This window comes from Perna viridis, chromosome 2 (assembly GCF_037379345.1).
Source record: "Perna viridis isolate PV_CMFRI_1.1 ecotype Kerala chromosome 2, ASM3737934v1, whole genome shotgun sequence".
Classification (NCBI taxonomy): domain Eukaryota; kingdom Metazoa; phylum Mollusca; class Bivalvia; order Mytilida; family Mytilidae; genus Perna; species Perna viridis.
The window spans coordinates 19,713,878-19,728,468 of record NC_142446.1 but is presented as its reverse complement, the minus strand read 5'-3'; the positions used below and the strand labels follow the sequence as shown (position 1 = coordinate 19,728,468).

Below are 14,591 nucleotides of genomic sequence, written 5' to 3'. Positions count from 1 at the left end.
TAAATAGATAAATAAATAAAAGAAAAAATACGGACTTACTGACTTAGAATTAGTTCATTGCTTCTGTACAGATAACTTATTATTTGTAAAACATTTTGTAGGCAATAACTCTTGGTGAGGACTGGATAGCCGTTGCTACTTACTCCAGGAACATCAGGCTGTTTTCTTTAGCTGGAGTCCAGAAAGAAATGTTTAGTATTCCAGGTCCTGTTGTATGTCTTTCTGCTCATACTAACCAATTACTTGTTGTCTATCACAAAGCACTTGGTAAGTAATGCGATAGTAATTAATAAAAAAATTTTAAGCACATTACTTTCAAACAATCACTTCAGATGGAACAAAGGGATTTTCGTTAAATTTTATTATGACAACATACAGTTCAGATTTTAGTCTTAGAGTTAAGGGCCCTGTTCAACCAGAATACAGTATTTATCTTCGATTTTCAATATTTTTCTCATTTTAAATGCTTAAATTTGAGGAAATGGCTTTATAATTCTTACTTTTCATGGAGATCTTTTATTATGCCCCTGTGACAAATTGTTGGGGGGGGGCATATTAATTTACCCCTGTCCGTCCGTATAACATATGATCATGGCTTGTCCGGCCATCTCCTCGTACAGTTTTTGAACTATATCTAAAATATTTTACAGGATATTTCTACACATAATGAAGGTGTGCAGGGTCAAAGGATTTTGATTTTCCTGAAACATTACCGAAACATATTCTTAATTTCGCAAATCTAGTGAGTGGGGCATCATTAGTGTCTTATAGACACATTTGATTTACTAAAAAAAGATCGCTACTAACAAATGACGCCGGAGCTCCTGTGACAAACAGGGCTTCTAGTTTTTAGTTGGTTTTGATTTCAGTTAAACAAGTAGTAGCAAGTCTTTAATATTCCTATTACTTTCAGCCCTACCTGGAGACCAGTGCCTTGGTACAATATTGATTACAGTGGATGGTAAGAAGAGGAACATACTGAGTGGAGAATCTTTACCACTGTCTCAAAAGTCAACTTTATCTTGGATGGGGTAAGCTCATTGGATTAAAATTGTATTATAATTGTTGTAAAAGTACTTTATCTTGGATAACATACACATATTGTGTTATTGTTGTATTTTAGTTCATTAGTATTCCTTTCTGTACTTTATGTTGGAATTGGTTAACTTATTGGTTTTAAAAGTAAATATTGGCATTATGAAGACGTCGTAATACCCTAGGTCTGAGCAAAGGGAAATTATCATTTGATGTGTAAATACCATGTGGAATCTGCAGAGGTCACATTTGTTTCTTGAGTTTTATGATAGGTCTGTGTCAACTGTTTAGTGGGTCTACTATCAGTAATGATTCATTGAGTTACATTTGTGGAGATATATATAAACAATCTCTTAATTGCTTTCAGAGTATGACATATTCTATTTAGCAATGGGCTCAAGTCAGGTATTTGATATGTTTTTAGGAATAGTTAAAAACGATCATTGCTTAAATCTGTACATGAAAAGGTTTCTACATTTACAATATACACTAAAAACTGTCTTATCAACCACCTGTATTCAGCAATAACCTGTCTAAAGACAATGATTAATACATACCTATGTAGTATTTCTATATAAAATTAAAAGACTACCTGTCTTATGTGACCATTATTTTGCTCTACATTGGAAGGTCACTTCAGACAATTTTGACTGTTTATCGAGTAGTAAGACCTTTAGCCAAATAGTATGTAAAATAACATTTTAAAAGGGTTATTAAGAAAATTAACACCTACGAGTGGAAGATAGAGAAATTTTAGGCACCGGAGGGTAAGATTTGACTATTATATTTACCCAAGGGTGTCTTCAGATTTCCCAGTCTTGCATTAGAAAAACTGGTGTTTAATTCTTTTTCTCACTTCAAGTTTGTTTTGCTATTAAATGTTTGATTTGAAATGACATATCAATTTGGCCAATGATACATCACGACCAACTATATAACTAAGAAATAAATCATGAAACTCCATTTTACCATTGTTTTACCATAGACTGGCCAATTAAGTCATGTTGTTTTACCATGAGTGATAACTAGGGGTTAAATAACGACATAAATGGTCAGCCCATGGTAAAACAATGATTAAATGGAGTTTTTTTTTGTTTTTTTTTTTCGATTCTAATAGGACTAGTTTCATCTTATTTTGGTAAAGCACAGTCTATGAAGTTGGTCATATTTTAATCACTTTTTTACCATGCCTGTGGTCTAAAGAGCTTTGAAGTATGTCATATTAGAATATGAATTATTGAATTGTATTTCAGATTTTCTGCTGAAGGAACACCATTTTACATGGACTCGGCTGGTATCATAAGGATGTTGAACAGAAAATTTGGTCCCAACTGGATTCAAGTTGCAAATACTAAATCATATGTAAGATATGTTTTAAGACATGTAAAATATATTTTTTTATGTATTATTTATCAGATGAGTTACTTAGTTTAATGGTCTGATTTTATTTGGAGTTTTTTTGGCAGATAAAATATACAAATGTATTTTCATTTTAGACAAAGGGTAAATCTGACCATTACTGGATTGTAGGCGTCAATGAAAACCCACAACAACTTCGGTAAGTGTGTATATGTGTGCATGGGATATAATTCCAGCATTTCTTTTCAATCTTTACAAAAATTGATGTTTAAAGTGAGTGATAAGTGATTGGGATTACAGTGCGCCATGCTCCCTAGTCGCATTTCCTCTTAGAATGGCCCATTGAGTGACTGTGTCGTGTCATATGCATGCATTAAAGTTTCCATCATTGATGGTGGTATGTTGTCCACTACTTGTGACAGTAAAAAAGGCATGAACGTGTTGTTTAACAATGTTTTTATTAGCTGCAGGTGGATGTTTTTGAGGGGATTTGAAGACCGGGGAATGAAACGTTACTTTGTCGATTTTTAGATTACATATTCTTGATCGCTTATGGGTTTGAAAGAACAATAAACATTGTTTTAAAGAATAATTTTAATACCAAAACAGAAGAAATTATCCTTTTCAATACCTTTTCAAAGAAATATTAATGATGGTAATTACCCGAAGCAAACTGCATTTGTTGTAGAAATTAACTTGGCAGCTAGACACAATTATGAACCCCCTATTGAAAATATTGATAATGGTGGAGTCATATTATCTTGTCCTGAAGCACCCCAAAAAATTCAGAATCTGATTGCAGCCAAACAAAAAAAATAGACTCTTTCCTATCATTTGTGATTAACTATTTTGTCCCATGTTTTTTTTATTAGAATGGCCCATTGAAATTGAAAATCTCCCATTGAATTGAAGGGTAAAGGAGCCATAGTCCCATTGGCAAAATTTTGATCCCAATAACTGAGTGATACAAAATTCTTGGTCCTTAAAAATACTGAATATATGCCATGAAAGTCTAAGATGTATTTGAATATTGTGATAAAAAAAGGTGTATGAACCTTAACATTTTTTATTTGTTCAAGGGTCAATGATGATTTATTTTGCTTTTTCCATTCAAGAGCCATGGCCCTCTTTTACTTCATAAGGTTCAAAATATAAGAGTATTTGTGATTTCTAGATAATTTCAATATTTTGTCTGTATGTACGTAATTGTCATCAACTAATATTTGTTTTCAGTCATTGTTAACTTTTCCTTTGAAATCTTCTCTAAAACTATGCTGTTTCTACATTTGTGCTTATCTTGATTGGTATGTCAATGAGTGGGTTGTATATTGGCATCACCTTGTCCATTCATCCAATTTTTTGGACTTTGAAGAGGATGGATTAATTTCAAATTTGGTGGTATGTAGTGTTTAATAGTTTGGATAGTCTCTTTTGACTCTCATGTTACTCCATTGAGTGGGTGTATAGTTGGCATGACTACTCGTGTTACTCCATTGAGTGGGTGTATAGTTGGCATGACTACACATGTTACTCCATTGAGTGGGTGTATAGTTGGCATGACTACACATGTTACTCCATTGAGTGGGTGTATAGTTGGCATGACTACGCGTACAACTTCATGATATGGTTTCATAGTTAATAGTAATAATATGAAATATATTGTTATGTAGTATGTTTATTATAATTGCTAAAATATTTCTTTATATTTAGATGTATACCATGTAAAGGGTCAAGATATCCACCTACTTTACCCAGACCTGCTGTGACAGTACTACCCTTCCAGATACCACTATGTGAGATGCATACAGAGAAAAGCCAATATGAGGTTTTTAACTTAAATTTATTGATTATTTGATAGATGAATTAAAATTTCTTCCTAACATGCAGTAGTTCCTAAGACTAGTATCTTCAATTAAGTCATGCAAAATGTGATTCTTGGTTGGAAAGCCTACATAGTTTTATTTTTGCTATTTTGCTAAAAAATGTTATAATGAACAGAAATTAGGCCTTAAAAAATAACCTAGGTTCTCAGGTACCGATGCATCCTTCAAAAGCCTGCCAGGTCAACGATTTTTATGATGTTCTAAATCCTGTTCATAATCACGCTAGTGCTTGATAGATAGGTAATTTACACCTAATCCACTATGAAAGCAAATTATATTGACTGATTGTAGACCCTAAGAAAATGGCACTTATTTCGTGCCAAATTGTTTGTGGCAGTCATGTTTTTATGCTTTGGAGTATCATATTTGATATCTCATCAACCTGTATATTTGCTGAGCTATTCAAATCAAGGATGGTGCATATCCATTTTGTATCAATTGTCATGATCATAAAACAATCAAAAGAAGGCACAATATCTTTGAAGACAATAAAAACACCAAAAAAAGAAAAAAAAAGGAACTATATACATTGTAACAATTGGAATTGTGGCATAATAAAACAAGTGAAATTTTTTCTTTAATTTACAGAAATTCACAGCTATAAAAATACAATTGCTAAAACTTTCTCAGCTTGGTCCAGTGAAACATACCATAGGGTATTTATCTTGAAAACACAACAATATTTGACTGTTTTTTCTCCGAATTCTGGCAATTAACAATCTCATTACTGAAAAAAATGACACGATGGACACTCGCTACAACACTACCCTCCCTCATCCATTTTTCAAAAAAGTGGCCTTAGAACCTAGGATATTTATTTTGATGGGCTTTTCATAAAACCCTTGTTCTTTAGAGATAAAAATTATATAGAATGCACTGTAGAATTCAACATTAAGGGAGAGAACTCTTTAAATGACACTAAAATACAGTACAATGCAGTAGAAACCATTGTATTTTCAATGTGAATTATCTCCCAAGAGCAGAGAAATTGGAATGAATGATTATACAATTCATCATAAAAATTCATGGAGCAGCTTGATAACAAAAATAAAAAAGTGTAGCCTTTTTTTTTAGGGTGTATCACATATTACAGAATTTGCTTGATTCTTAGTTTCAGTTAAGTTAACTGTTGCTGTTGACGGAGCTAAACATATAATTCATTTACATAACTACAATCTTGTGCAGCTATTTCACAGTGGTTGATTTATGATAAATGTCAGCAAAAAAAATACAGTGATATCAACAATGGGGCAATTCAGAGACATTTACTGTATTTTGGTGTGTATTATGACACATTTTTACATAAAAATCATTTCCAGAGCATGGGGGTGCGTATTACGCATTAATATATAAGAATTGGCTGTGAAATAAAAGATTCAGGTGTAAAAAAGCATTGCATAATGTAAACAAATAAACTGGAAGTGAAATGTTACTGACAGAAAGTTTATCTTATCATCAAATACGTCTTTAAGTATTGAATTTTTAGTGATATTTTCTTTGAATGATGTTCAAATGTCTTAATAACATGTTTCAAACAAAGATTGTACAATATTTACTTCTTATGAAACATGATTAGAGATTAACATGAAACTCTCCTTATCAAATGCTTTTTCAGTTGAAAATGATTATTTTTGAAATTTATTTCGATTGTTTCTTACAATTTTCTCCCTTAAAAGTATGTTTTAAAATGAAAAAATGCAAAATTTGAGTTACAATCAAAATTGGAAATGTCCGATTTTCCCAACTTTTAATTTTGTTTGATGAGCCATTTCATACATCCTGTGTCCATTTTATCAAGTTTTGAAATTAAAATTATCCAATTTATGTAGCTACTGATCTTTACATGATGTTTTAGACTGAATACAAGTTGCATTCCTTCACATTTTTGTAGAAAATACCTCATCAAGGTAAATAAATTGACCGATCAAGTGCAAAATATAGATCTTTTGTCTTACAAAATTTTACTGCAATCTAATTCTAATTAACTTTTCACATATTTAGACCTTCAAAATTGCACTGCACACAATAAATAAATGTGTATTATACACACCAAAATACGGTAAATACAAGTATATGGCCTGAAATGAAAACAGGAAACAAAGATGATTTACACACACATACATAATGTAGTGAACTGTATAAAATATTATAATACATATAAAAAATGAAGTTCAGGAAAGCAAGACATAGCAAAAAAAAGTAAAACACTAGCAATGTGAACTGCCTCAAAAACCAGGAGTGACATCAGGTGCTCATGAAGGGTAAGTAAGGTAAGTTACTGAGTTTAAAATGCTGCTAATAGTAGATACCTCTATTCTTTGTAGTCAACATGTCTCTGATTCTTTACTTCAGGAATCTTTCTTAAGAGCACATTTATTTTCAAATCACTTCGAGCACTGGAAGTCACAGGGATTTGAATTTGATACCAGTACTAAACAGGAGGCACTAAAACCAGCCCAAGAATCTTTGATGAAATTATTTGCTGTAAGTAATTCAACATCAGTCATTCCTACTGCTTGTACTTGCATGTGTATGGAAGTTGGTTGTCAGTTTTACCAAGTGTTCAATTTACCCTCATTGTATTTATATAATATATAAAGCAGGCCGGTATATAGTGATCAGGATGTCTGGCTGGTATATAATGATCAGGATCAAGGGTCCCAAAATTTTGACAGCCCATGCTGGACATTTCATCAAACTTCAGCTGACGTTTTTGTCAGTCTTTTACATGCTCAGAAAATAAACTTCAAAACGTTTGTATGTAGTTATATTAAGATAAATATTGGAAAGTGTGTTATTTCATCACATACTCTGTCTTGTACAAAATACCAGATCGAGTGAACGAGTTCGGTTTCGACCACACATGGACATTCTAAAATGTAAACAAAACATCATATCTCTCGGACTTTTTCATCACACAGGCAAACAGCCGATAACTTCCGAGTGATGAAAAAAAATGTGGATTAGTTATAAAAGAAAATCATGAACACAATTTGTATATTGATTTAAATGGTCTGTTGACTTCTGTGTTATAACGATTCAATAATTACAAACTACATGTACAACTGATTCGTATTTTCAGTTCCATGTGCTATCGTTATTACCTCTGTAAAAAATTGGCAGGAAAATGATGGACTGTCAATATTTTTTCTTAATTAATAAATGTATGAAGATTCTCAAAGTTACTTCAATTAATTCATATAGGCAATGAGGCTGAACGTGTACCGTTAATTCAATTAGCACACACCTGTCAATTAATTTCCAATAAACAATTAGGAGACTGGTAGACAGGATGTTTATATACTAATAAAACCACGCAGACTGTAATTTATAAGGGTTGACAATTTTTTTATGTCCGATATTGGAAAATTGTCGTCGGTCATTTGCAAAATTGATCCGTCAGTGGCTGTCATTTTTTACCATTTCCGGATCCATGATAAGGATTTCCTGCCAGTATGTAGTGATCAGAATGTCCTGCCAGAATATGATGGTCAGGATGTCTTGCTGGTATATAGTGATCGGGATGTCCTGCCAGTATATAGTGATCAGGATTTCCTGCCAGTACATAGTGATCAGGATGTCTTGCCTGTATATAGTGATCAGAATGTCCTGCCAGTATATAGTAATCAGGATATCATTTCACGGGTATATAGTGATCAGGATGTTATTCTGTTCAGCCTTAACACTTGTATCCTCAATTCCTACTAAACCAATTTTTTGGTTCAAAGGCCAAGTGAACTTAAGCCATATTTCGAAAATCTTCTCCTCTGAAACTAATAGACTGACAGGATGTGACATTGGAATGATTGTTCCTTAGAGAATTGTGCACAAAATGACCATTGGGATATATGATCCATGAAAAAACATGGCCGCCGTTACTAAAAATTGAACATACAAGTCTGAAGGCATTTTTTTGCAAATTACTCAAAAACCATTGCCTTTAGCAAAATTCTGGCTGGGGTAATTTTTATCAAGAGACAAACCTATGCCAAAATTTTCAAAACTATTTGTCTACTAATGTAGGAGTTATGGCCCTTGAAACAACTTTTTGGGCATTTTTCGCGTGTACAGCTTTGAAAATCTTCTTAAAATCATATTACAGAATTCAATGAAAGTTGGCATAATTGTTCCCTAGGGTATCCCACACAAGATGACCTTTGGGATTTTTGATCAATGAAAAAACATGGCCCCAGTTACTAAAAATTTTGGGGGGCAATATTGTTCAGCATCATTAGACTGACTAATGCTGAAATTTTCTAAACGATTTGTCTACTGATGTTAGAGTTATCGCTCCTGAAACAATTCTTAATTTTTTTTTCTATATGTACAACTTTGAAAATCTACTAAAAAACCAAATGGTTCTTAAGTGTATTGTGCTCAAAATGACTTGTGATTTTTAATCCATGAATAGCTCCTATACTAAAAATGGATCATAGTAATCAAGAGTTTTTGGAAATTAATTGAACAACTGTTGCCTTAAGCAAAATTCTGGTTCAGGTCATAAAAATGCTATTAAAAGCATTTCCTGGATTTGACAATTCAGTTAATTTTAACTTAGCCTGTCTTATTCCTCAAGTTTTTCAAATAAGCAAATGGTTAACCAGGTGAGCGATTCAGGCTCTCTTGAGCCTCTAGTTTTTTTAAATGAAATTTTCATGGAATGATAATTAGTTCATGCTATTTTTTTGTACAAATGTATCAGAATCTCCTCCTAAACCCTTGATGGTTTTGTATTAAATAATGCTTTTGAGAAATAACGGTTAGGCAGAGTTCCTTAAAGCAGTCAGTCCTGACTGACAAAATTTCAGCGTTTTTTGTTCAGGACCTACAATCATTGAATTTTGAAAAAGAAGTGTTAGGTAGGACTGACAGGATTTTTTTTATGAATATCTAGAGAGTCGGTTTTTCTCAAGCTGTACAATGTACCATTTTGTGCCTGCTATTTAGAATATTTTATGAATTAATTTGAGTTCCCTACAGTGTGGTTGGACTTTGCCTTTGACTTTTATGAGATGTGATTATGGTCTATGTTAAAACTTCAGAATGAGATGGAATTTCAAGAAAATATATGCTAGAATAAATGTCAAATGTGTTTGGGAGGTATCCTATCATTGAGTAATTTTAGTATAGTAATATGTGTACTGTCTTTGACTACATGTGGTATGGCATTCCTTTTAAAGTATTTGTTTCATAATGACAATATATTAATACCATGCAACAGCATTGCTGCGATGAAATATTTTCATCTAGTGTGGTATGTTGTGTCCAAATATAGAATACATTTTTGGTAAGACAATTTCTATTTAGAGATTAATAGAAAAAACATTGTTCTTAATCTGAACTAAACTGAACACATATAAATGTTACATAAATCTTTTTTTTCCAGCTCTCTGCTAGATCAGAAAGGGAATTCAGAGCACTAGAAGTGTGTGAAATGATGCCCGATGAACATACTTTACAACTAGCCATAAAATATGCTAGTCGATTAAAACACATTCAGCTAGCAGAGAGAATAAGTGAGCTTGCAATGAGGAAGTCTGAAGAGACTACCCAGGAAGAGATTGAGGAGGAAGAAGAGATGGATTTTAGAATTGGGATTGACAATCAGTTAGTTTTAATTCTGTAATTTTGTTAAAATAAGTGTCTTATTAAATTTTGAATGAATACCAAATCCATAAGTGATATTTATGAATAGGTAAAGCAAATCATTGTCTATCTATTGCACATGTATGAATGTTCCTTAGGGTATTCTGCATCATACTGATGTGGGGATTTTTGATCTGTCAACAAGACATGGCCACTGTTACTAAAAATAGCATAAAGGGATGGAACAGAAGTTTTTTGCATATATCTCCAAAACTGTGAGGTTTTGTCAAATTCTGACACCGATAAAAGTGTTCGGCAAGATGAAATCTATCTGTGGTCAAATTTTTGTTTCAATCTGTTAAGCCATGTTGGAGTTATTGCCCCTTTTCGACATTTTATCCCTATGTTTAATGTTATTTCTTTCAAAAATTTCTCTTCTGATACTACCAGACCAATAAGAACTTTCTTTTGGGTATTCTGCATAGATCTGATGTGGGAACTTTTGATCCGTTGAAAAACATGGCTGTTGTTACTAAAAATAGAACAAAGGAGTCAGTTATACATCTCCAAAACCCATAGGTTTAGCTGAATTCTTTCAAGTGCTGAAATGTTCATTATAATATAGCTTACAGAAGTCTGCAAGGGATCAAATTTGTTGTACGACTCCCTGTTAGAGTTATTGCCCTTGAAAGGGAAAAAATAATGTTTTTAGCAGTTTTTTAGTCAATATCTTGAAAACTTAAATAGATAGAAAGAAACTTTCAATTGATGATATGATCCTTTAGATAAGTTCTACCAAAGTCTGCTTTGAAAGAAATTTTCGGACAATTTCTTGTTTGAGTTATTGCCCTTGAAAGGCAAAAGTTTGCTCAGTTGAGTGATTCAGCATCCTGGGAGCCTCATGTATTTGATTCTAAAACAGTATTATATGCCTAAATGTTCTCTCTGAATGAAGGTGGAAAAGTTGTTTATAAAAAAAGACATTCTAAAGACTGCAACAATATTCTCGTCAGACAGTATAATACAATTTTAAGATCACTTTTTTATTCCTATCACAATTTATTGTGGACTCTAGGTTTGCATTATGTCCAACAAATCAGTTTTCTTCACTTTTTTTCATCACGATTGCAGAAATACATTTAAAATTTGGGACATGGCCTAACCATGACAATTTACAGATCTTGTTCAAATTTTGTTCTAGTCTGTTGATTTTTAACTGATTTTTTTGGCCTTCTAAGAAATACATACTAAAATTTAGTTCTCCACACTTTTCTCTGTAATTAGTTTTGCACAAAGTTTGCATTCTGATCTCTATAACAGATTTTTGTTCCAGTAGACAACTTTGTGTTGCCATGTGATACTCTCAGAGTGCTTGTTTTCCTTGAAACTCTCTCCATTCATAGTGAAAGTATTGGACTTGTACATTATAGATCCTTTGTGTTAACCCTTCTACATTAGGGGAAGACTCGCACAAAATCAGTGAAATATTTAGATTCCCCCACATAAAAATATAAGATCTGTGGGAGGTTTTTGGTTAAAATTACTATATTTGCTGTGAAAAATACTAAATAATTGAATTTTTACATAAAAAATTTGTTTTTATGTAAAAATGTCCCACATGAGACCATGTCAGTTAGGGAGAATCTCCCATATAAACTGGAAATTGTGAACCATATCTTACATGTTCTTGTATTACGTCTGTTAGTTCTATGTAATAACAGTAGTGTTGTGTGAGAGATATTGTTGGAAATTCATTAATGTTGATTTGACTTATTTTGACCAAATACTTCTGATTTGATTGTGTATATATTGTATTTGGTTTTAGACATAATCATGTTGAGACTGAATGGTCACATACAAATGGTGCTACACAGGAGATTGGAGAAGAAGATGCTCCAAAAATCTCAGGTTAATTAATTAAAATAGTCACAATTTTTTATAACATGATTATGGTTTTGTTTTTGTGTGTCCAGTAAACGAAGATTTTTAGGGGTACATAGGAATCACCCCTTCTGTCTTTCCACATTTCTTATAAGTGCAACACCTTCTAAACTGCTTAAGGTATTTGATGAAATTTTATAGGAATGTTAGATATCAAATGTAGTTGTGCAAGAAGGAACATAATTACAGTAGGAGTATTCCAAATGGAGATAATTCAACTTAACGGTTACTCCTCTGAAACCACTATGCAATAGTCAAAAAAAGTCTGGATAACAAATGGCTATTACCTGGATATCAGGAGAAAATCCTGCTGAACTTTGTTGAACAAAACAATATGTGTTGATGTGAACAGTGTTGTTAGTTGGTAATCCTCTATTAAGATTATTTACAAGCACCTTATTGAACCTATGTTTATGTTATTACTCTGTCACTGCATAAATCAATGATAACTGATTCATTTTACCAAATCTAATCCTAGAATTTGTCGTTTATTTCAGGACCAGTATTAAATATGAAACAAAGAGAAGATAAACCAGTCAGACCTGCTTTTTTATCTCAAGGGAGGTCTAATCCCTTTAAGGTATTTTTGTATTTTTCATGCCTTAGCCTTTAAATATTACTGTTATTCATATAAACACATTTCTCCCATACCTCCCTTCAAAGTTTCATAGAAATATATACAATGTAAATTAAGTTGACCAATTAGAACATAGTTTAATAAGAAACAGTGAAATATTGAAGGTACTCAGGGTAAAAATTCAGACCATTTAAAGTTAGTGTCTTGGTCCTAATGCCCCTCATCTCTTTTGAGGCTGCCTTATTACCTATTTTTATTGCCATATCAATAAAATATAAGATGAAGAACATCTTGTTATTTTTTTCTGTCTATGAATCATGAACATTACACCCTCATCACTTTTTAGGGGGCAATAAAAAAAAATGCTGACCTTGACCCATATACCCCAAAAGGTTTAAACACCATCTTTTACTTTCTACCCAGTGTTAACTTGTCTCTTTTCATTTACATGTAGGCTTCTTTGACTTCCAGAGATATTAAAATTTGCTGTTTTTAAGAAATCCAGGGAAAATTTTTTTTTCTTACAACTTGTCAAGAATTATATTTGTTTAGGTATCATCATCACAACAGAAAACCCCTAGTGGCAATACAAGAGGTACACAGGTCTTTGATTCATTATCTAAAAAGAAACCAGAAAAACAGACACTTTCCCAAGTTGTTTTGAAGAATTCTAAACCAGTACTGAAAAAGGTGAGACTTAAAACGCTATCTAATGATTTATAAAGCTGATTTATGAATAACTGCAAAAAGACTCAGATTGATTTTACTTGTATTTGTTCATTATAAAACACCTCATAAGTTGCTGCTACATACATGTTATTTAAATGTGATAGGAATCAACAAACTATAGTCACATGGCATTATTGGTAATTAGATGAAACATTTTTGAATTAAACATTGCATTGACAAAATAAGAATAAATTGGATTCTGAAACTTGAGGGGAATAAAGAACAATAATAAAGAATTTAAATGACGAATAAATACTATATTTTCTTCTGAGTATTGCTCACATTCTTGTTAACTGCGCATCCCCTTCTTGGAAGATAGGTGAAGACTGTTTAGTTACCATGTCAAACATGCATGGGGAAACGAGGAAAATTCGCCAGAAGACAACCGCTTTGAGGGGATAGGGTGTCATTAAATTCTGTGGAATGCATATCCTTTCATTTTTAATCCTCTGCATAAAGAATTTTTTATGTTTCCATGCATTAATCAGTCATTTATTGATTAAGATACTACAGTGTTTTGTTCCATTCAACAAGTCAGCTAAAATGTTTAAATTTCCTGTTTATATGCAGTTGTGTTAGCTCAGACAGTCTTAAGTTGTTTTAATTTGCAAAGATTATGTAATAATATTGACATCTAAAAACAGTTCATCAAGGGGATTAAAGAAATAGTGATGATTACCTTTGTTATTGATTTATTTTATGATTAAACGACAAAGGGCCCGAGGACAGGTCGGTACTCCCGTTATTTAAGAGATAACTATGATTAAATGACAAAGGGCCCGAGGACAGGTCGGTATTCCCGTTATTTAAGAGATAACTATGATTAAATGACAAAGGGCCTGAAGACAGGTCCGTACTCCCGTTATTTAAGAGATAACTATGGTTAAATGACAAAGGGCCCGAGGACAGGTCCGTACTTCAGTTATTTAAGAGATAACTATGATTAAATGACAAAGGGCCCGAAGACAGGTCGGCACTCCCGTTATTTAAGAGAACTGTATGATTAAATAACAAAAGGCCTGAGGACAAGGTGGCACTCCTGTTATTTATGAGATAACTATGATTAAATGACAAAGGGCCCGAAGACAGGTCGGCACTCCTGTTATTTAAGAGAACTGTATGATTAAATAACAAAAGGCCTGAGGACAAGGTGGCACTCCTGTTATTTATGAGATAACTATGATTTAATGACAAAGGGCCCGAAGTCAGGTCGACACTCCTGTTATTTAAGATATAATTGTTTTATATTAGAAGTTTTGGGGACATCCACCTGTAGTTTTACTGTAACAAGTTGTTTACCTTGGCAATTCATAGCGGATCTAAGTAAACGAATATTTGCAACAAGAAAACTACAGATGGAAGTCCACAGAGCGGTTATCTCTGTTCTTATGAAATTCTTCTGACTGAAGTGTGAATCGTAAAATCTTATCTTTCAATCATCTCATTGACCCACATTGACCGCTTTATAAAATACTACCACA

The 14,591-nt window shown here is 32.7% G+C and overlaps 1 protein-coding gene across 2 annotated transcripts in view; it reads left to right on the top strand.

Annotated features, from left to right (window-relative positions):
• Positions 1-14,591, top strand: part of LOC148623967 (WD repeat and HMG-box DNA-binding protein 1-like) — a 49,438-nt gene that overhangs the window by 28,314 nt on the left and 6,533 nt on the right. For both annotated transcript variants that reach the window (XM_088566323.1, XM_088566322.1), the window contains exons 15-24: positions 102-267; positions 914-1,031; positions 2,289-2,397; positions 2,532-2,593; positions 4,105-4,219; positions 6,630-6,761; positions 9,664-9,884; positions 11,689-11,771; positions 12,302-12,384; positions 12,934-13,071. In XM_088566323.1, coding sequence (XP_088422449.1) covers positions 102-267; positions 914-1,031; positions 2,289-2,397; positions 2,532-2,593; positions 4,105-4,219; positions 6,630-6,761; positions 9,664-9,884; positions 11,689-11,771; positions 12,302-12,384; positions 12,934-13,071 — 1,227 coding nt within the window. The remainder of the gene's footprint in view (positions 1-101; positions 268-913; positions 1,032-2,288; positions 2,398-2,531; positions 2,594-4,104; positions 4,220-6,629; positions 6,762-9,663; positions 9,885-11,688; positions 11,772-12,301; positions 12,385-12,933; positions 13,072-14,591) is intronic.